The sequence below is a fragment of the Natator depressus genome, chromosome 10 (assembly GCF_965152275.1).
Source record: "Natator depressus isolate rNatDep1 chromosome 10, rNatDep2.hap1, whole genome shotgun sequence".
NCBI lineage: Eukaryota > Metazoa > Chordata > Testudines > Cheloniidae > Natator > Natator depressus.
In genome coordinates this window covers 25,098,648-25,120,702 of record NC_134243.1, presented here as the reverse complement: position 1 = coordinate 25,120,702, position 22,055 = coordinate 25,098,648, and the positions used below count along the sequence as shown (strand labels likewise).

At 45.0% G+C, this 22,055-nt stretch overlaps 1 protein-coding gene across 1 annotated transcript in view; it reads left to right on the top strand.

Moving 5' to 3' along the window:
• LOC141994649 (transmembrane protein 104-like) overlaps positions 1–22,055 on the top strand; it is a 78,744-nt gene that overhangs the window by 7,045 nt on the left and 49,644 nt on the right. The window contains exons 4-6 of the mRNA XM_074964880.1: positions 1,590–1,667; positions 3,884–4,004; positions 8,802–8,901. Of these exons, the coding sequence (XP_074820981.1) occupies positions 1,590–1,667; positions 3,884–4,004; positions 8,802–8,901 (299 nt within the window). The remainder of the gene's footprint in view (positions 1–1,589; positions 1,668–3,883; positions 4,005–8,801; positions 8,902–22,055) is intronic.

Sequence of the window (22,055 nt, the reverse complement as noted above, 5' to 3'; positions counted from 1 at the left end):
AAGAATAAATAACCACATTCACAGTGTAACCTGAAGGTCAACAAATCTGCTGCGTGGGTATGTATATATCGATATGATCTACATGCACACTTATAAAATGTGTTTGTAATATGTAGACTGAATTACCTTGTAATCTTGCCTTTTGCAGCTGGATAGTTGCTGTAGGTGGGATTTGACTAAGGAGAGCACGGTAACCTTGTGGACAAGTTCAGGCAGAATACTTCATGCATAGAGGCAGCATGGGAGGTGTTTGCTGGAGTAGAGGACAAAACAGCATGTCAAAGCTGGCAGAGTTATTTTAGTTAAAATGCCAAAATTCCTCTGTCCCCAAAGCTTTTAGTTTAGCTCTTTTCTCTAACCATAGGTATAGGGCCTGTGAATTCTGCTCATATTAATGGAACATGAAAGTCTCCAGTCACTGCCTGTGAACTTTGTGAATAACAGAGCAGAGCAAAGTGGCTTTTTTATTCCTACGCAATGCTTGGAGCGAGTTCGACTGGATGATTTGTGCTTATCTAAAATAGTTACTGCTTCAGTAGCCCCATCTTGGCTCGTCTGGAGTGTTTCATGTAGTTCAAAAGATATTGTATCCAGTAACATTCCCATTCATCATTTCATTAAACTACAAAAAAGCCCATTAACCTAATGTTAACAGTCTGACTTAGAGCCAAAAAGGCAAGAGCTTTCAGAGTTAATGGCAAAACCTGGGGCTGATGAGCTCTTCCTTAACTTTACCATGTGTGTGGCTATTGTAGCAAGCCACTGCATCCTACCTAGCCTTCTCCCTCTGCTCTCCCAGCAAGAAAACAAACAGAAGGTGTAAAGGTTTCATGAAAGTGTAGGAGATGCATCATTCAGCACTCGTGCCTTGTGTGTTGACTATATAATGCCTTAGTGTACAGATCTGTTCTATGCTGTATTGATAATTTTGTTCTGTAATATATGTACTGTTCATATGGAGCCTGATCCAAAGCCCACTGAAGTCAATGGGAGTCTCGTGGTTGACTTTAACGAGCGTAGGTCTGGTTTTAGGGCCTGAGCCATAGCCCATTGAAACCGTTGGCAAGACATGCATTGACTGCAGTGAGCTTTGGATTTAGGCCCTTGATTTCTTAGATATATGTACACAAACATCAATATTTTGAAATTAAATTCTTGACTAAAATAGCAAACTATGGACCAAACTCTCTTAAAAAAATCATGCAAAGTTCCAGCATGTTCATAGGCTGATTTGACCCATACACTTGTCTTACATGCTTTTTTCCATATGTTTTTTTTACAAATGAAATCTACACATAATGACTGGATGTTGTGCTATTTCACTTTTCAGGCAGTGAGACGGTTTAATCACACACAGATGACACTATGCTACAGTGGATGTATAATTCTGAATACTGACGATTATAGCTGTATTGAATATTGCAATCACCTGTAGTGCCATACTCTGTGAATTAGATAAATTAGATCTTCTGTGGAATGTGGACATCAGCGTAGCTCCATTGATTTACACCGGCTGAGGACTTGGCCTTATTTTTTACTATATTTACGGCTCTGCAAAGCTCCACTGACTTTCCTCTTTGCATTTTTAGGATGAAATATTGAAAGAAAATATTCCCATGTCTGCAAAGAGAGGAGAAGAGTCCACCAAGTCAAAGGCCCTTCATTCAGTAAGTTTCCCTTCAGTAAGAATTTTTCCTTGGATAGGATTCTTTTGCTTGAAAGGGTAAGGGCAGGGCATCCCTTATCCTTCATTATAGCTCCGAAGATCTTCTCCATTATCAAACTTCTCGCCAGAGCTACCATCCTTTTAGCTGAGAGCACTGAGAGGTTGAGAGTATATCGATCCTGCTCCCCAGCTGGTAAGTAGATGGTTCTATTGCACCATAGCATACAGGAGGAAGAACTGGTGCCATGTTTCCAACTTCTGATGGATGTGGTGAGCCCACACAATTTTCCTTGTATCTGTTTTGTTTTTGAATTTGGATTCCGGTGTAGAAGTCTGAACGTAAACCGTGTGACCTCTTACATAATCTTTGAACCAGGGATGGCTGTTTTGTTCCTATGCAAAGGAGACCTTTCAAAAATGTCAAGAAACCTCAAGAATAGTTAATGTCTCTGACATCCTAGATGAGTGCTCTAACCACTGGGCTATTTGCTGTTCTAGGGTGAGACAGAGTGTCTCTGGGGCCAGAAATTCCATCCTGGACGTGAAGAAAGTTTCGATGAAAGAATACTTTTTTGCAGAAATATTTTGGGGGGTTTTTGACCAAAAAAGCTTTGTTGAAAATTTTGGACCAGCTCTACTTTGAACCAAATATAACCCAAAGTATAGAGAAGAATCTAGTTAGTACTGCTGTATTATCGTCTTGAAGTCATATGGAGTCTCAACCTGATCTGAAGTCAGCGGAAAGACTCCCAGTGACTTCAATAGACTTTGAACCATGCCTTTTAGTCTTACCCATTAATCACATGAATTTAACTTTTGAGAGCCAGCTGGTAAATCTGAATATTAGGAATTGACTCAAATCCTTCAGTTATGCAGGACTTAATAAAATGCTTCTCATTTCAGATACATTTTCCTATTGGGTTGGTGAGCCTGTGGAATTATCAATTCTACAGGGAGAATGAATAATTTTATTTTTTTATTCCAAGGGTGTGTATTATATGACTATATTATGTGTATACAACACACATATTGTACAAATATATATTATGTATATACAATAAATACATGTCACTGTTATAAAAACTGTAAATAATAACCTGAAGGTCAAAAAATCTTGTGTGTGTGTGTACACATATATAGGGTGTATATTATTATGTGATTATATCATGACTTAAGAGGAAGCTATTTGGCTAGTAACAAGAGAAATTAAAAAGTGAGTGAGTCACTACAGAGGTCTTCTGAATATGGAATATAAAGTACATAGTGGTCCCTTAAGTGATGTAGGAGCCCCGTTAAGCAACCTCCTCTGTGCTAACAATATGAATCCGATTTAATTGAACTAGTTTGCTGTCTCCAGACGCAATGAAAACTGACACCAGGACCCAACTAGTGTCTGGAAAGCATGCTTGTCTGTAGAGTCAATGAACAGCTGCTGCATCTGGGAAGAGAAAGTACTGAATCAGCAATTTTTTGACATTGAAAGCACCCTGTTAGTCGTACTGAGATTAGCCATGAAAAGGGATTTTGTAAGAGCCCTTTTGTGCTATAAATGTCTTTCAATTCTGTTGGAGGCAGTGTTTGGGCCCTGCCAAGCCTGTGGTGCCTTAGGATCCTTGGAGGGGAGACCGCCAAAGAGTTCTTCTCACACACACTCCCCTCAGTTAAGTTTGGGACATATCCCCAAAGAATCATCTTTCTAAGGAACACTTCCCAGAATCCCTAGGCCTGCTCTGTGCAGAGTAATGCGATAAAACACTGTTATGTCTGGGGAGGGTTTTTTCACGCCCAGTCTGTTGTTTCACAGTCCCAGTCAACAATGCTAAGGCCAGCTCTGAACTCTGCACCCACAGCAGTGTCCAATTCCAATGGTGATGCCCAGTTGCAGGTTATGTGCTCATGTTTAGTGTACATGTAACAACCCCTCTCCCATCCCACATGGGTTGCCAGCAGGATTTGAATTGAGAATCTTCAACATCACAACAACAAACTTCGACCACTTGAGCTAAAAGACAGGTTTCAGAGTAGCAGCCCTGTTAGTCTGGATTCGCAAAAAGAAAAGGAGGACTTGTGGCACCTTAGAGACTAGCGTATCTCCCTTGTCTTTTATAAATAGTAAGTTGTTGTCCTCTAGTGGAATGCAATACTTGCTTTGCTAGTTTGTTACACAGAGTCCACGTGACCAGAAGATGGTTCTGTCCCTTTTACGTTCTCTTGAAGGAATCCTCATCAAAGCACTTTTGGTGCTGCTATTGCCTGCCAGATGATCCAAAGCCAAGTGCGTTTGATATAAGTGAGCTGCTCTCTCTGACTGACCTGACTAAGATGTACTTCAGTACAGGTAGGTTTCCTGGATGGATTTTGCCTTCCTATTTTGTGTTGGAACTGATTCTCTGGGAAACTTTTGGAGTTATTCTCTCTATGTCCACCTTCACAGGATGGAGCTGGATGAGGTTGTGGCAGCTTAATCTGTTACTGACTCTTTCAGCAGAGCACTTTCCCAATTCTGGTTACATTTGTAATTGCGGGTACAAGTAATTGCATTTCTTGAAAGTGTTTGTCAGTAAAACACTATACAAAGCACTTTCTGGACCCAAACCAAGACAGTTTCTGAAACTGAATTGCTTCCAAAATCCTCTAAACTTACTTTGCTGCAATGTCCTAGAAGTTCCAAACTTTGTTGTTGGATACGTTTCCATTGGTTCCCTCGCTCCACGGGGCTTTCAGCAAGGTCTTGTTATGTTCCTAGGTGGTGTCTCATGAGCATATGTTCTGAGGCGAGCTGATTGAAAAATGGAATTTCCATCCTGCGGGAAAGTCTGTTGTTTTGACATTTTGAAGTGGTACATCCAGATTGGGAGAAAATAGCAAAACTTTTTGAGAATGAAGAATTCTGAAAATATTTGATTTGGAAATGTCAGTGTTTTATTTTGGATCAACATCAATCTCTGTGTCTGAGCTGCCATGGTGCCTTGTGGGGTTTGTAGTTTTAGGTCCCTTATACCTTCCTTCACCCATATGGGCCTTGCTCTGTGACTGCAGTATATTTCCCATGATGCACTGTGGTCTCTCCGTGTGACTAAATTGCCATGGGACTCCCATGATGCTCTTCCTTTTGTAGCACTCTTAGCCTCTTCTGTGTGATACTTTCATACTCAGAGAGATAGGAAATCTACCATTCCACTGCTGCCCTCCCGACATAATCCACCCATCATAAGTCTTGATAGTTCTAGCATCGGTAACTTTTCTGCAGTAGACATGGAAACTCCATGAACTCCAGGTGACTTGGATCAGGCTCCCTGAGAGCTGGCTCCCATAGCGAGCTGCTTGTGAAGGAGGTATGTAGAAAGAAACGGACAGAAAACCTGGCAGCTGATAACGGAGCAGCTGTATTTGCTATTTTCAAATGACAAAATAGAAAGCAGGATAATTTACATGATGCACAAGGTGAAACAACGTTAAAAGCAGGGAGGCAGCATATAGGAACACTGCTGTTCACACAATGCTGAAACATGAGGTACTATTTTTGTACACACTTAAACTGATTTTATTAGTCTTGACTTGAAAATCAGAGGAAATCTGAGCCATATACTACACAAAGGAGATACATTTTGCATTGACTTCAATGGGCTCTTGCTTGGTTACTTTTCAGCTGAAGGTCCTGTTTGGTAAGAGTGAGAATAACACCCAAGCCGTGAGAATGGCTGGCTAGTGTGATGTCACAGGCCTGGTGTGCTTGGGGAAGAATTTTGACTGAACAATTTTCTTTTCTCCATGAATATAGTGAGCTGTGTTCACAAAAGTATCCTGGGCCAGATCTTCAGCTATTTAAACTGGTAGCTTCATAGACTTCAATGGCATTAAACCGGTTTACGTCAGCTAAGGAACTGGCCCCCATGCGGAAAATACAGGCGCTTATGCAAGGTATAGAGATAAGTGTAACTTTGGCAAGCAGGTGAATGTTTTCGTATAGTCAAAGTGAAATCAAACTACTGAATTTTCACACGAAATTAAAAACAAACACAACTAAAAAGAAATCTGCACAGGGCCCAAACTGCACTAACAGGAACCACACAAGTATCTGAGCCTGTCCAATTCTTTGATGTGTTTATCCTCACAACACCCTTGTAATGTGGGAAGTGAGGTGGGAAACTGAGCCGTAGAGTGACTTGCCCAATGTCTCACACACAGTCTGTGGCAGAGCTGAGACTTGAACCCAGGTCTTCCAAGTCCTAGATTAGCATCCTAATGGACCATCCTTCCTCTCGTGGACTTCCTCTTTCAGTACACCTTATGGGGATGCCCTTGAAATTCATATTTGTTTGCTGCTGTCCTTGGAAGTCATTGGCAGTGCTCCTGAATGGCTCTGTGACTGTGATTGTTGGACTACAGACCCAGGGGGCACAGGATTCATATGGTCTGCAAATTTCTGTGCCCCGCATGCAGAAAAATGCAAAAGAAATCTGCGGGGGGACACGCATCTCTTCCCCGGCAGTCCAGGTAGCACGTCTGTTCCAGCGTGCCTGGAGCAGCCTCAGAGATACAAATCACTGCCGTGGGAGGGGGGCTGGGCATGTGTGCCTGCAAGGGAGACGTTGATCACCATCAGGGGGCAGCTTGCCTGGGGAGGGGCGAGAGAGGGATATGTCTTTTTATTATACATGAGGAAGGCTCTGTTCCTGAAGCAGAAATGTAGCAGCCTGCCTGTTTGTTAATTGATCTCATTTTCTGAGCCTGCCTGCGTAGTAACATTGTTAATGTTCCTACTGTTAGTTAACTTTTCCCCAGTCTCAGTCAATTCCCCCAGCAGCATGAAACCTGTAAACGTTTTAAGGCCCCTACATTGCCAAATTTCAGTTTAGCAGCCGTGTTAATCTGTATCCACAAAAAGAAAAGGAGTACTTGTGGCACCATAGAGACTAACAAATTTATTTGAGCATAAGCTTTCGTGAGCTACAGCTCACTTCATTGGATACACTGAGCTGTAGCTCACGAAAGCTTATGCTCAAATAAATTTGTTAGTCTCTAAGGTGCCACAAGTACTCCTTTTCTTTTTGCATTGCCAAAGTGATGTAGAGCCTTATAAATGACAGTAAGGGAATCAGCTAGGAAGATCTCTGTGCTTTCTCACTTTTTTCCTGTGCCAAAGTGGCACAATGGGGTTTTAGATTAAGCTCAGGATTTATTTTACTTACCCATTAAAAAAAAGACTTTGAGGGCAAATAAAACATTTACCAAGCAGTCAATAAAATGTCAGGACAGTCAGAAGCAAACACTTCCCAAAGTACCCAGCCAGGTCCAGGACAACGATTAGCAAAACTGTATGACTTTCACGTGTGAAAGAATGAGTAATTTAAAACGACTTTTTTTTGGCTGTTTGGTGTTCTCTAAAGTAATTTAAATGAAAATCCAGGATTATAACTGCAATGCAGAGTATTAGTTACCATGTGTTTGTAACTTAACTTTCATGTATTTAGGAAATGCTGAATAGTTATTGTGACTTTTTTTTGTATTGTAGTTTAAATAAATTACCAAAACAATTGATCATATTGTGTGTGATCATACTGCATTAGCTTGACAAATAAAATATGCAGAATTTTTAATTTTTGGCCCAGAATCTCCCCAGGAGTACCTGGTGGGAACATATGACAAGAAAGGTATTTGTACGAGTTGCATGACTTTGCTTAGAGGCAGGGGTGTAGCCATGGGTGGGTTGTGGCCCACTTAGCATCCGGGCCCTCCCAAATCTGAGCAGGGGTGTAGTGCTGCCAGAGTGGCCCGGAGCGTCACTTGGCCACCTGAAATCCAGGACAGAGCTATGCACCCATGCTTCAGAAAGCTATGCTCTGGCAGCTCTGCCTTGCCATTTTCTGAGCTGCAGGCCAGAGCGTTCCTGCTGCCCTTACCTCTCTGGGCTGCCCAGCAGGAGCAGGAGCACTCGCTGGCATGCAGCAGCCACACACGACAAAGCAGAGAGGAGGGCACTGCAGACACACATTAGCGCCTCAGCTGCTCTGCAGCCCGGCCCTCCTCCGCCTGGATGTACCATCGGGCCGCTAATGCATGGGAGGTCGGGGCGGGGGAGGAGGGCGTGGGGGGAAAGAGTATTTTAAAAGAGGTGATGGTAACCACCACCCCACGTGCAGGGCCTGGGCCCTCCCCCACGCAGAACTCAGTGTGGGCCTTTTGTGCTGGGAAATGAACCCCGTGTGTGGTGAGGGGTGGCCACCACGTCTCCCCCTGCTGCTGCTGGATGGGGAATGGTTGGGCCACCACCGGCAGCTAGCTCTGAGAGAAGAGGGGTTGTGGGCACACAAGGGTGCTGTGCCGGGTTCAATAACGCCCAGCGTTGCATCTGGCCCTTCTGCGCGCGGAGTGAGAAGGTGGTGCCATGGCTCCCCCCAGGAGAGGTGAGCTGAGAAGAAGCTGCTGGCGGTGATTGCCCAAGGTGAGGCTTGCACATGCCCAGCTCGGCAGGTGAAGCCCTGTGTTTTGGGGGGCACCAGGGCTAAGAATAGGGTGTGGCATCGGGGGAGAAGCTGAGCTAGCACAGTCTGTCATTGCCTGTCTGCCTGAAAGTTGGGGCTCACCCAAATTTCCACTCCTAGTTATGCCACTGCTTAGAGGTAATGAGGATGCACATCTGACTCAAGTCTCCCCCTCCATTCTCCTGCCTTAGAGTGAAGTGATCCTCTAAATCATGGAAACAAAGGGCCAGATCCTTTGTGGGTAGAACATGGCCAGTCTCCACTGAAGTCAAGCTCTGCCTCGAGATTCTTATCCCCCCTTCCTGCATACTAACAATCTCCCTTTCTCCATCTCTCCTTCCACATGTGCCCATGACCAGATCCTCAGCTGCTGTGAATCCAACCCTTCAAGTTGAGCAGAGGATCAGTCCCATACTGTTTTATTTGTACTGATGTCTGTCTACAACCGCAGACAGAGGAAACCTCTATAGTTCTAATCTATAGATCTAGCTGTCTATTTTGCTTCTGCCTGTCTCATCTAGGTCTGTGTGTATTATAGCATAATATGCCATGCCATCAGTTTCCACCCAGTCATTTTGAGTAGCAATGTGAAGTAAGAAATAACAACAAAGTCTGAATCAGTTTCATGTTTCTTTTGTTTTCCTTGGCAGTTGGAGACCTCCTGAGTCGAATTACATTGATGCTAGGCATATATGGATCATTGGCCATGTTCCTGACCATGGTACCTTTCAGCCTCACAGAACTATTCTGGTCAGTAAGAATTCATAAACATCAGCAGAGACGGTGGGTTCCCTCCCCCCACCCCCCCGCCTTCAACAGCAGCTCCAACTGCATCCATGTTCAACGTAGTTTCCTTTCAGAGGCCAGTAAAAACCAAGTGCCGACTTGGGACCACCTGTCACCCTACCGGTGTCAAGTCTCCATGGGGCAAAGACTGTGTGGGGTAAAGGGGCAGGCAAGGAAGTGGATGTTTAAAGAGATACCAGTGTAAATAGGTAACTGTAAAAAGGTTCCTTTAAAGAGCCATATTTGATAGAAATTTATTTCCCCTATTTAATTTGAGGGTGTTCACCCTATGAAGATGTTCACATGTCTGAGCTGGTCGCATGCTTTCGGGTATAGCTGCTGGGGTTAAGAATTGCCATGACAGCTGGCCGCGGGAACAATGATTAGCGTACTCCCTGCTGCAGAAGTTGAGGATGACCCCAATCATGACCCCACTTTGATCAAAATGTAAAGCCCATCCTTTACACTAGCCTTGTCATGATAATAAAGAACAAATGGACCCAACTATTCACTCTGGGGACTAGGGAGAGATGCACAGATTGCTTGTTGGTTTTAGGGAATTTTGGTAAAACACCCTGAGATTGAGTTGATGAGCATAATCTAGACACCTAGGGCTGTATTGAACCATATATTTTTTAAGTACTCCCAGTTGATTTTAATGAGGAGCTCTGCTTAAAAACTGAGGTGATGACACATCCCCTAGATAAGGTAGATAGAAATAGAATCTAACCCTTAATGCCTTACAACTTTGAGCACTCCATGTGCCTGGTAGACTTGGCAAAGACAGTCTTTAATTCTCCTCACTCCTTCATGATGTTGCAGCGGGTGGTGGGGAGCTCAAGTTAGATTCACAAAAAAAAAAAAAAAATCTTAGATAGCCACTGAGCATGCACAGAACTGATTTTTAATTCCTTACCACATTTTGATTTTTCTACCCACTCCACCTTCCCAAGATTAGTACTAGGACTGTTTACAAGCAAAGTCTCAGTTCATACACACAGCTTACATTTGAGCTGTCTAAGGTATCTAGCCCTGCCTACAGCATCATCAAGTCTAGCTGTTCAAAAAGCATGAGACAACCCCCTCAAAATCACAAGATCTGCTTAAAAAATCACAAGATTTTAAATGCATAAATCTTAGAACTTTTTATTTGTCTTATGGGTGTGGAGCCTTTAGGGACCACATTTTCAAGTATTTCTCTGCAATTATGAGAGCTAAAAACTTTAAAAAAAAAAGAAAAGAAAAAAAAGAAAGCTGAGGTTCTCACACAATAACATGATTCCTGGAGGTCGGGATTTGTGAAAACCCCTAAATATCGTGATACATGCAATAAAATTGAGAGTTGTTGCTCCTCTCCATAGCATCTGAATGTCTCAAAGTGGGGTTCTACTAAAATCGCGGCTGCGAAAAATGCAGCATGGACCACGAAATCTGGTCTTTTGTGTACTTTTACCTTATTCTATAGGGTGAAAGTATACAAAAGTACACAGCATTTCTCAAACTGGGTGTCCTGACTCAAAAGAGGGTCACAAGCCTATTGTAGGGGGCTTGTGGTATTGCCATCCTTACTTCTGCACTGCCTTTAGAGCTGGGTGGTTGGAGAGTGGCGGCGGCCTGCCAGGCGCCCAGATCTGAAGGCAGCACTGCTGCTTTCATGAAAAGTGTGTGATTCCTCTGCGATTGAAGTAGACCCATACTCATAAGAAAAGAATGATGGTAATGATTTCTCTCCCTTCCTTCCTTGCCCCCAAGAGACAGACTGACACCAACAGGAGTATTCTTCAGAAATGTGGGAATTTTTGAAAATGACCTTCTGATAGAAAATGTTTTATAGCTTCGCTTAAGCTTTTGCTGCCAGTGAAGAGTAAAATGTGGCTAAGTGTCTGTATATGTGCAATCGTAACTGACTAATCATGGAAGATTAGGGTCGGAAGAGACCTCAGGACATCATCTCGTCCAGCCACCTGCTCAAAGCAGGACCAACCCCAACTAAATCATCCCAGTCAGGGCTTTGTCAAGCCGGCCCTTAAAAACCTCTAATGTTAGACTATGGGTCAGAAATAATACAAGCATACTGAACTTCTGCATCAATTTCAGCCTCATTGCTAACCTTGTAATAGCTTTAGGTTCCCACTCAGTGATTATATGTCAAAAGATTTGGGTGATGGCTACAGTCCTAGTAACAGCCACAGGAAGGAACAGTTGTTTGTGGTGGTGAAAGTATGCTTCGGGAGATAAATCCAGGGCATGCCGTACTTAGAGATGGCATCAATGTGGTGTTTAAACCCTTTTATCTTTTGAGTCCCCCCTCACTGTCCCAGCCAAAATAATACTTTGTCTGGAATGCAATGCAGAAAATACAGTACACATTTGATCCCTATGCACCATTTTCAGATACTCTCTATTAATGATGTATTCTTTCCCTCACTATAGTCTGCAGCTGGGTCGGGGAGCATTTTCAAACCCTGCTCATCTTCCAGTGCAGGAAGGCCTTTAAACAAACTGGCTTTTTCTTTGGGGTGTGAAGTGAGTAGGAAGAAACCCCCAGTTTGAAGACATATTAGTCCAGGAGTGAATTCTAGGCCTTTCAGTGTGGTGGTGGGTTCTTTTTTATGGTGTTACCTTATTCTCCTCTTGAGCAGCAGAGGGCAGTGGTGCTTCAACAATACCTTTGTGTATTTCTGCTGTTGGCTGAGAGTTACCAATGGCAGAGAATTTGGTTCCCATTCTGCAAAGTGCTGAAGGCAGCATGAGGTGAGGATGCTCAAAGCCTTTCTTTAGGTGCTCAGCACCTTTTAGGGGAGATGCTTTCTTTGAACCGGCACAGGGAGTGCAAAACTATGAAGAAAAAGGAATTCCAAATTCCTTCACAAACGGGGGTATGATCTTTGTGCTGTCTCAGCTGTCACTCTGCTGGTGTTCTGCAAACCCTTTGGGATATCAACAGGGCACTCCACTAGTTCAAACTTTTCTTTGCATGCCTCAGGAATACTGGATCCCAGCTTCACCAGGCGGTTGCTCTAGGGGTACTGGAATCGGGCCAGGGTTGGGGGGGGGAGAGAGGAAGGGGTCATACCCCCCACTTTTAAACGTGGAAGGGCTATACCCACCCACTTTTTAACAGGGCACAGTTGACCCCCCAAAGTGCAAGTCTCGGTTAGACATGGAGCAGCGCAGGCAGGGGCTGCACGTTGTGGTGGGGGAGCTGATAGCTCCTCTGCCGTGAAGTGCAGCCCCTGCCAGCAGCCCCAGCCTCTTCCCAGTGGGTGGGCTGAGGTGGACCTTAGTGCCCCCTTGCCATGAGACCCGTCCCCTCTCTGTGGCCCCGTCCCTGCTCCTCCTCGCCCCACCTCCTGGCTGAAAGCCAGAGTCGGGCTCTGGTAAAAGCTGCCCAGGGATCCCAGGCTGCTGTGGGGAGCTCTAGAACTGCTACCTGCCCTGGGCAGGGTGCTGGGGTGCCCGAGAGCAGCTTCCAGCCCATGTCCCCACCCCCCTGGGGCATGCCACCCGGAAAGGTGGAGGGTCTAAGGGTCCCCACAGTGGCCCAGGCTCTCCAGGTGGCTCTTATGATAGCCTGGCTCCAGCTTCCAGCCTGGCTAGGGGGTGGAGCCTCAGGGGAAGAGGAGGAGCAGTGGGTGGGGCCATAGAGAAAGGTGGGATCTTGTGGGAAGATGAGGAGCTGGGGCGGGGGGAGAGGGCAGGGCCTCATGGACCGCCCCCCCCCCCCAACACTTCTACCAAGGTTCCAGCACTCCTGGGCTGCTCCTTTCTGCTTGAAGTTTGTGGAAGTGCTGCACAGTGTGATCCATCACATACCAGGGTTTCTGGAACAATTTGTATAGTGGGGGTGCTGAGAGCCATTGAAGCAACCCGTAAACCCTGTCTATAATGGAAACCACTTCAAGCCAGGGGGTGCGGCAACACTGCCAGAACCTGTAGTTCCAGCACCTGTGTCACACACCGGTACCCAGCTTTTAGTTATAAGACGACAGCCTTCAAGAGAAGGGAAAGAAGAGGCTTTGAAGTTATTATGACTTTCTCACTGAAAACTGGAGAATTAAAGATTTGGATCCTCAGCTGGTGTAAATTAGTGTAGTCAATGGGGTTACATGAATGGAGTTATTTATGTTGTTACACTAGCTGAGGGTCTGGCCCTTGTAGCCCACAGAGCTAGCTTTAGCATTTTATTTTACTTAGCAGTAAAACGAGGAACCTACAGGCCTGTATCCTGTAAGGCATTGGCTTAAGCAGTTAGCATAAGGCTTTGAGGCCTATGAACTTTGGCATAGATAGACGGCTCAATGGTCACCCTGAGTTTTGGGGACCCTGGGAATAGTTTGTACAAAATGATACCAGGTAGCCACAGGAACACTGAACTGTTACTAGACTTGGATATTTTAGGATAGAAAGGTTGGCAGATGCTTAACCACAAACTTGCCTTGCCAACAAATTGACGAGTATGGTAATGAGCTAAAAGCATTAATATGCTAACCTATAGGATAAAGGCACCCCAGAATTATTAGAGTGAGGAAGTTAGAATATGGACAAGGGAGTCTGGGCATTTGAATGAATATTCATGACAGCCCCTGGATCCTATAATAGGCCAGACCGCCATGTAAGAAGGGACTGATCTGATCTGGATCTGGACCATCAGACTCGTTTGGCATGCCAGGGACAAGGCAAGACCCTTGTCTCTTACCAACAGATCCACAAGGAGGGTGTGCATGTATGAGTGTATGCAAGGAATGGTACAAGAAATAACATTAACTGTGTATTACTGTTGTATCTTTATATGGTTTGGAACTTTTCTGTCTTTACTAATTGTGCTAACAGGAGTGGTTAAAGCTTTGCTTTGCCCTCAGTGTGAGTGTCATAGCTGTGCACACCAGGGTTCCCAACCTAATATTGAGCTTCATAATTTTGATACTGTTGTGCCTAATTCTGGGACTAGAACTCTACAATCCCCCAGCTCTTTAAATTAGCATTAATTGGAAATCTATAACAGTCATTAACCACTAAAGAATTGGGCAACACCCTTTATATGTAAGTGAAAGGTAATGTTAAAACCAGCAGGCCAGATATTCAGCTAGCATATGTTGGTGTAGCATCAGTGACTTCTAGGGTTGCTAACTGTCTAATCGCACAAACCCAAACACCCTTGCCCCACCCGCTGCTCTGACCCTTCTCACTCCATCCCCCTTCCCTCATCACTCGCTCTCCCCCACCCTCACTCACTTTCACTGGGCAGAAGGTTGGAGTGTGGGAGGGAGTGTGGGCTCTGGGCTGGAGGCGAGGGGTTTGGAGTATGGGAAGGGGCTCCGGGCTGAGCCTGGGGCAGGAGGTTGGGGTGCAAGTGAGGGTGTGGGGTGTGGGCTCTGGGAGGGAGTTTGGGTGCGGGAGGGGGCTCAGGGTTTGGGTGCAGGAGGGGGTCCAAGGTGCAGCCTCTGGCCGGGCGGTGCTTACCTCAGGCGGCTCCTGGAAGCGACTGGCATGTCCCTGTGGCTCCTAGGCTCGGGGCAGCCAGGCGGCTCTGCACGCTGCTTCTGCCTGCAGGCGCTGCCCCTGCAGCTCCCATTGGCCATGGTTCCTGGCCAATGGGAGCTGTGGTGCCAGCGCTCGGGGCGGGGCCAGTGAGCGAAGACTCCCTGATTGCCCCTGCCCATAGGGGCCGCAGGGACATGCTGGCTGCTTCCAGGAGCCACGCGGATCCAGGGCAGGTAGGGAGCCTGCCTTATCCCCACTGCACCACTGACTGGACTTTTGGCCTATTAAAATCTCCCGAATTGCTTTGTATAGCAACTGGGAGATTGAAGCTGATTCGAGGAGACTCCTGCCCAATCCAGGAGGGTTGGCATCCCTACTCTGACTTCAATAGAGCTACGCTGATTTTCATGAGCTAAGAATCTGGCCATCCATCTGAAATATTTATGTCCATTTCTGTGGTATCTACAGTAGACACTCAATACACTGTTTTAAGTGGCACTACCATTGTCCAAGGGAACTGAAACACTCCACCTCTTTGGGATTCAGTATCTTCCACCCACTCTTGTTTCCTTCTTTCTCTCTATTTTATCTATCTAGATTTTTATGTGGTTCCCATTGCCATGGTTTCTGAGCACCCCGCTGCTTACTGCTTGTCTTCTCTTTCCCCCTCCTCACTGTTTGGCCATGAGCAACTATGAAAGAATGGATTTTGCAATGTGCTTTGAAAACATCTAGGCTAGAAATACTGTGTTCAGAAGAGCTAAGCTAATTGCTTCTAATTGTTCAGAGACTAGGGAACAGTTAGTTCGGTTCTTGTCATTTTCGTGGAGACGGTTTATTCTGGGATTAATCAATATGTTTTTCTGGAGGAGTCAGACTAAGATCCATGTAAAATCTATATGCTCTTTCAGACATACCTGGCTAGTGTGATTATTCAGGGCTAGTAATGCTTTTGTCTTTATGCTGCTCCCTCAATTGTCAGAACAAGAGATCCAGAAAAAATATAAAGCCAAGACAAGCTATTGTCAAAGATTCCTTAGTGGCTTGGTTAATATTCTGTAGATTCTCTTTTGTGACCCATAACTGATGATCCCATCAGCACTCATCATTTGGTGCAGAACAGTCTATTCCTGGGAGTTTTTCAAAAAACTATAGACTGAATAAAACTCCAGGAAGGCAGTCACTACAGTCAGCCAGAACTTTCCCGGGTCCTTAGCCCTGTTTACTTGTGAAGCACAGGTTGGATACTGTGGTGGACACAGAATACAAAAAGTAAAGATGAAATGAGTTAAGGCTGGATTTTTTTCAAAGGGGCTGAAGGGAGTAAGGCTCTCAAACTCCATTGTAAGTCACTGGGGATTTGTGGCTAATTCCCTTAGTTCTTTTCGACCCCTCCCTCCCCCAAATGTTGAGGCCTGATAGGAATTTAGAGTATAGCCTGGATGAGAGAGAGAGGCATGAATGAGTGTGGCAAATTACAAGTCAAAGGAAAAACCACTGGGACCCTCTGGAGGTGGTAATAACCACTCGTGAGGACTGTTGAAATGTGAGCCTCTGGTGAGGGAGAAGTTGAGGGTGACCCCCGTCTTCCACACCTGTCTTACCAGGCACCACTGTACTGTCTGAAAGATGGTTGTGCCTAACCTGCTGTCAAATTGCCCAAGGTATTTGCCCCCTTCCCAACATACACACCAGGAACAGCCCCTTGGTTTTGCCTTGGTTTAATTTTAACTTGCTGTTTCTCCTCCAGCTGGACAGTGCAGTAGCCAAGGGACCATCCTGAATGGGATGACTGAGGAGGAAGGTGTAGAGTTCTGTATCACCAAAAAGTCCAGATGTGCTTGGAAGTACGCAGCCACTATCAGTGATGAGGCAAGTCCCTGCACTCTGATTGGCTAATAATGTTCCTCAGCCAGTCAGAATACAGAGAGTTGTAAAGTGAATGGTTAAGTAACCTGAAAAAGACAAAATTGGGTTTGCAGATTTTCTTCCTCCTTTGTGATGTAGAAAGAAGGCCCAAGTAGCATTTTTTCCAGCTTCTTTTATTCATAAGAAGAAATCCAGATATTGTCTGCCCTGTTTTTCTTGGTAGATTCTGTGGAGAACTGGGAGGATTATGGCAATTAGAGAAATCATACAAGTTAAATTGCCAAAGGAAGAGATTTGTAGTCAGACTCTTTGAGCTTGATTCTCATTTATATCTCATTTCCTTAATGCTCTGGTAGTGTAAAAGGGCATTAATGTGAATGCGAATGAGTCCCTTAGTTTTTTCTTGTTTGCTAACACTTGTTTAACTCTAGTACCTATTAAGCACTCGGGAGTAAAGATGCAACACATCCACCATTGGATTTATGGGTCAAGACTGCTTGCATTTATACCTGAGGCTTCCAGCAAAACTAAAGACCTTACTTCTTTACAGTCCTTTCATAGGTGAAAAGAACAAGTGTTTTGAAACCAGACTAAAACTTTCCAGCTTTCTTGATCCATATAAAGAAATTTAAAAAGCCCAGAAGCCCAGTCTGTTCCAGTGCAAGTCACCTTTAAAATCCACTTTCCCCAAAGCATGAATGTCTGTAGAAGGTGAGCACAAAAGATTCATGAATATGGCTGAAGGGAATTTGTTTAAAAATGTGAAGAAATATTAATGGAACATGCTTTTTGCATTATTCACCTGATTCTATTATTTACTGCATTTTCTTGCTTGAGCATCAATTTAAAACCCAAAGAAAGGATTGCATTTGTGGAAGGTAGCGGTGTGCTGAAAGTCTGCCTTTCAAATAAGGTCTCTTTGTATAGTATATTGTTTGGCTATTTCACTGTTGCTTAGTTAAAAGACTAATGTGTCAGGCTGGATTTTGACATTGGCTTAGGAGAGAGGAAATTCATATTCATGCTGCCTGCTCTCTCCATAGCCCTGGCTTCAGTAGATTATCTTCTTAAACCTGAAGTTATCCTGCATTGAGGGGAATGGGTGGGAGTGGGAGGGTGAGGTGAATGAGTAATGTGTACTGAGTATGTGCAGTGGGTTCTCAGAGCTGGCTTCAGTGAAAATAGATGAAGGTGACAGGAGTCCAGTTAAAAGCAGAACTTGAGCTCATTCCCCATCTGAAGCCAGTGAGTACTCTTGGGAGGGATATTTTCCCCTTGAGCCCATTGACGTAACTCCTGCTAATACTGCTACAGGGGAGTTGTGCATACAGGCCCTGATCCTGCAAATGTGCCCATGTGAAAATTCCACCTTTGGTTCTGGTTTGCTGCCCTTCCTCTTGAAGGGGCTGGGTTGTCAAGGCATATTTGGTAGATGGGATGCTGCTGCTGGGGTTGGAAAAAAAAGAACCTTGATTGGTTATGGCTGCATAAAACTGTTTACCCTCAGGCTGCACCACTGCTCTGGGAGGAAGGTGCTAGTGGATTTGCAGCATCTATCCTCCCTGTGCCATTGCTCCCTTAACCCCTCAAACTAAGTGCACACGGGGTGCACGTCCCATGTGTGGGCTGCTCCCTGCACTGTTCAGTGGAACAAGCCCTGTTCCACTGCATCCGGGGCCCTGCATGACCATGGAAAAGAGGGTTAGGATTTACTGCCAAGAGAGTAACATCCAGACCCCCTGAAATAACACTGTCACTTTCAGCCGGTTATACAGCATGAATCATTTAATTGTTCCATAAACCCAGTCCACTGAGGTGTGACACAGCCCAGCCCAGCCCAGCCATGTATGATTACAGTCCAACTCCGGCACTGAGCAACATTGCAGCCAGTCGCTTGCTGTTCTACCCGTCCATCATGTAGTCGGGTGCGGGGCCACCTTTGCTTTCCCTTGAGCTGAGGCTCATTCAGATGGAAAGCAATTGTGCTAGCCTGATGAGGGGCTTGCCTTATTTATTACACTGGGTTTTGAAAGACTTCCATTTATTTTCAGTGTAGTTCTTTAATAGATGCTGTGCCCTTGACATCTCTGCCAGTGGAAACTCTATAATCTTATCACCCCTGGCTTGCTGTTGTAATGCCTTTGTCTAGGCCGTTGTAATCAACTGGTGGGAATTTTTGCACAGTTCCACTTTACAAGGAACACAAAGGTGATGTTGTGTTCTACAAAGAGTAGAAATTAAATAATATCCAATCCTCTCCCTCTTCCCCCCACAAGGAAATTACCTCTTATGTGGTCCATATTACTGAACAACTGTGGCACGGTGAGTTACTGAAGAATTGTGACATGCAGGCTAGCACTATACACAGGTGTTAAATAATCATGACAATCACTTAGGTCCCAGTTCTGCAATGTAATGCATAAAGGCTGAAGTTGTTGGGGTGCCATTTAGGCATGGGGGTCTCCCCACATGTATCCCATTACAGGATTGGGGCCTTAATGGTCCATATTCTAAGCTTATTTTTCTCTCATTTTGCTGTTCCTCTTCGGGTGTGTCTATGCCACAAAGAAAAACCTGGGCACCAATTCTCAGAGCCCAGGTCAGATGACTCGTGCTTGCGGGTCCAGGGCTGGAGCCTGGGCTCTGAGATCCTCCCCACTTGCCAGGCTCCAGTGCAAGCCCGAATGTCTACACTGCTATTTTTAGCCCCACAGCTTGAGCCTCGTGAGCTTGAATCAATTGACCCAAGCTTTGGGACTTGGCTTTTCTTTGCAGTGGAGACGTACCCTTGGTGTTCAGCTTGTGTGTTTGTGTGTGTGTGTGTGAGAGAGCAGCTCTTTGCAATTTTGTTGCTGTGCACCACATCTCTACGTGTCGAAGGAGGCTGCCCAGCTGCAGTGGTAGCTGCCACTTTGTTAGGCATGTTCAGTGCAGCTGGTTGGAGGAGCTGCACACTGAGACTTTTCCATTGTTTTTTCTGGAAAACCAGAATGGGAAATATGTCTGGTTCTTTTGTTATAGATTCCTAGTTCTCTTAGTGGTCGATCAGAGGGAGGATATGGATGTTACGGAGGCACTCCTGCGTGGATAATATTTCCATTGTCCTATTTCAGTGAATTGGTGGAATGTGTGTACTGAGGGATGCATTTTGGCTGCCTTTGCTGTACTGCTAGGTGGTTATCTTAGGTAGAGATTTTAAAATCATCATGTAGGGATAGATTATAAGGCTGCCTCAAACAGCTCTGGAAACTCCAATCCTGAAGTAATTCCCTGTAGGCAGACCCCTGGCATTTCTCATTGACTCACTACAGGATCCAGGCCTAAATCTGTGCCTACAGAGCTCTTCTTTAATAAGAGTCTGTGAAACAGGCACGCAAGAGACTGGATCCAGTAATGATACCAAGGGACTATTCAACAATTAGTGCCACGTTTTTTTCAAAAAGGGCAGCTGTTTTTTTTCATGCCTCAGTGTACAGGTGCCAAACTCGTGCCCAAAGACTGAAGCGTGCAGGGTCAGTGACACTTTGGCTGAAGGTGAACTTTAGACAATAGCCTAAAAAACATAAGGTAGGCAAGCATTTCTCTTTAAGGGTGCATAAATATTCAGGAGCTAAAACTAAAAAGGCTCTCATCTCGTCGTACAAGCTGTTTGAGAGCGTTGCTCCTTCAGTCACAGGAGTATTTTAGTGCTTTAAAAAAAAATTGCCACAAAACATCTGCAGTCTGCAAAGAGCTGTTCCAAAAAGCACCTTGTTGGCATTAGTCTGTGATGCATCCCCGAAGGATTTATTGCCTTCAGTTGGCTAACTCTCAGCAAATCCCCCTTCTTTCGTGTAGATGGCACTCTAGAGTCTGGAAAAGCCTTTTACAGATTGCTGTGGAGTGCAGACGTTTTAGCAACTACTGCAAAGAATCTGGCCTTTAAATTAACCTTAGTCAAGCTTATTTTGCATGAATGGGGAAGAGAGAAGAAGCATAAAGGGGGAACAATAGGATATCAATGCTACTTCTAAAACTGTAGGAGCTAAATGAACATGAGAGAAATACTGTCTATGGCTGGAGCAAATGCAAGTGCCTTCAAGTAAGTGTGTGTGTACATATAAGAAATGAAGACCAATGATTTGTTCAGAGGCATTTTAATATGGGCATCTTCTCCTTAAAGAACAACTCCCATGTATAAAGTCCCATTACTTGAGCACACACATTTCTTGTTTCTGTTCCTATTTTTGATCCTTTCCTCAGCTTGTCTGCTGAATGTTCAGTCTCCTCGCTCTGACTCTGCCACTGTATATATTCCCCAGGTCATTCCCCAGATGCTGACTCAGTGCCCTGTCACTCAAATCCCCACCAGGACTCATTAGTTGGGACCTGACTGAAAGACAGGCAGTTGGCGCAGGGTGTTAATTAACTGCCGGAAGGCGGGCAGGAGTAGGCAGGAGTGGAAGCAAGTGAGAGAAGCTGACTACTGACTGTAAATCGTATCTAAATAACACCCAGGCTGAAGGGATACAATAAAGCAGGGGGGCGTTAAGCACACCTGGAGTTGTGATGGTCAGTTACGGAGGATGGAAAAGACTTCCAGGGGACCACCCTGCGACAAGCGCCGAACACAATGGGCCCCAGATCTGAGTGAGACCTCCTAGGCACTACCAGGCTATAGGTGGTTAATAATAGAGCTGGTTGGAAAATGTGTTGTGCAGAGAATTGAGCTTTCAGTGAAAATTAAAAATTAAATTAAAAGCTGCTGGGATGCCTCATGGGAGTTGCAGGTCGAGTGCCTCATGCTCCTATTCTCCTTTATAGGCAGGGCTCCTTGGTCGGACTACATCACCCATCATGCATGACAGCCTCCCCACTTGTTGAGGGGAGTAGGTGCATCATGGCAGTCGTGTGGCCACAGTGCATCATGGGAGATGAAGTCTGGCTGGGAAGATGTGTTGATGGAAAATTTTTGACCCACCTTAGTTAATAATAATAAAAACCTGCTTGACCAGGGTGAGTGGAAATTTGGAATGGACAAGTGAGGTTGGGAAAGAGATGGCGGGAGAGCCCAGTCGCTTATCTCACTGGCAGCGTGAGGAGCATGTCTGGGGGAAGTGTGCAGGGGAGAGAGATTGAGGAGATAAACTAGAAAAGGGGACAGGGACAGAAGTGAGGGGAACAGTAGGAGGAAATCAGGGACAGGAAATATAAAGGAGGAAAGTAGTATGAACAATGGAGGGAAGGAAAAGGCAGAAGTGATATAAGAGGATAGAGGGGGAGAGAGGTAAAATAGGGAGAGATGCTGAAAGCCATTGTGGAGAAAAATACACAGTGTAGAGTGGGGAAGATGTAGGTGGAGCCAGGAAAGGAAGGGAAAGAATAAATTATGTAGTTTTAAAATGCATTAGAGAGAGTGTTAATTGTCAATATCATCATTAAATTATTAGTACACAGCCAATGCAACTGTTACAGGGGATGTGACTCTGGGGGTTGAGGGAGTCTGTGTGACTACTAGGCTTAGTTTTGGGGCTAGCAGGGGTTGAGTTTAACCTCTGTATGTGTGTATACTCTATATGTATGCACAGTTTATACAGCACTGTGTGATCTCTGTCCATTTTTTAACCCCCTGGTGCCTGGCAATGAAGGCATATTGTTTTAATGGCATGTCAGTAGAGGAAGATTTTTGTCTGTTACAGTGTGGCCTCCACTGCTGAGACTACTACCTGGCTGGAACGTGGTTAGGAAATGCAATTAGCATGACTAAATCCTGTGCAAAACTTGTA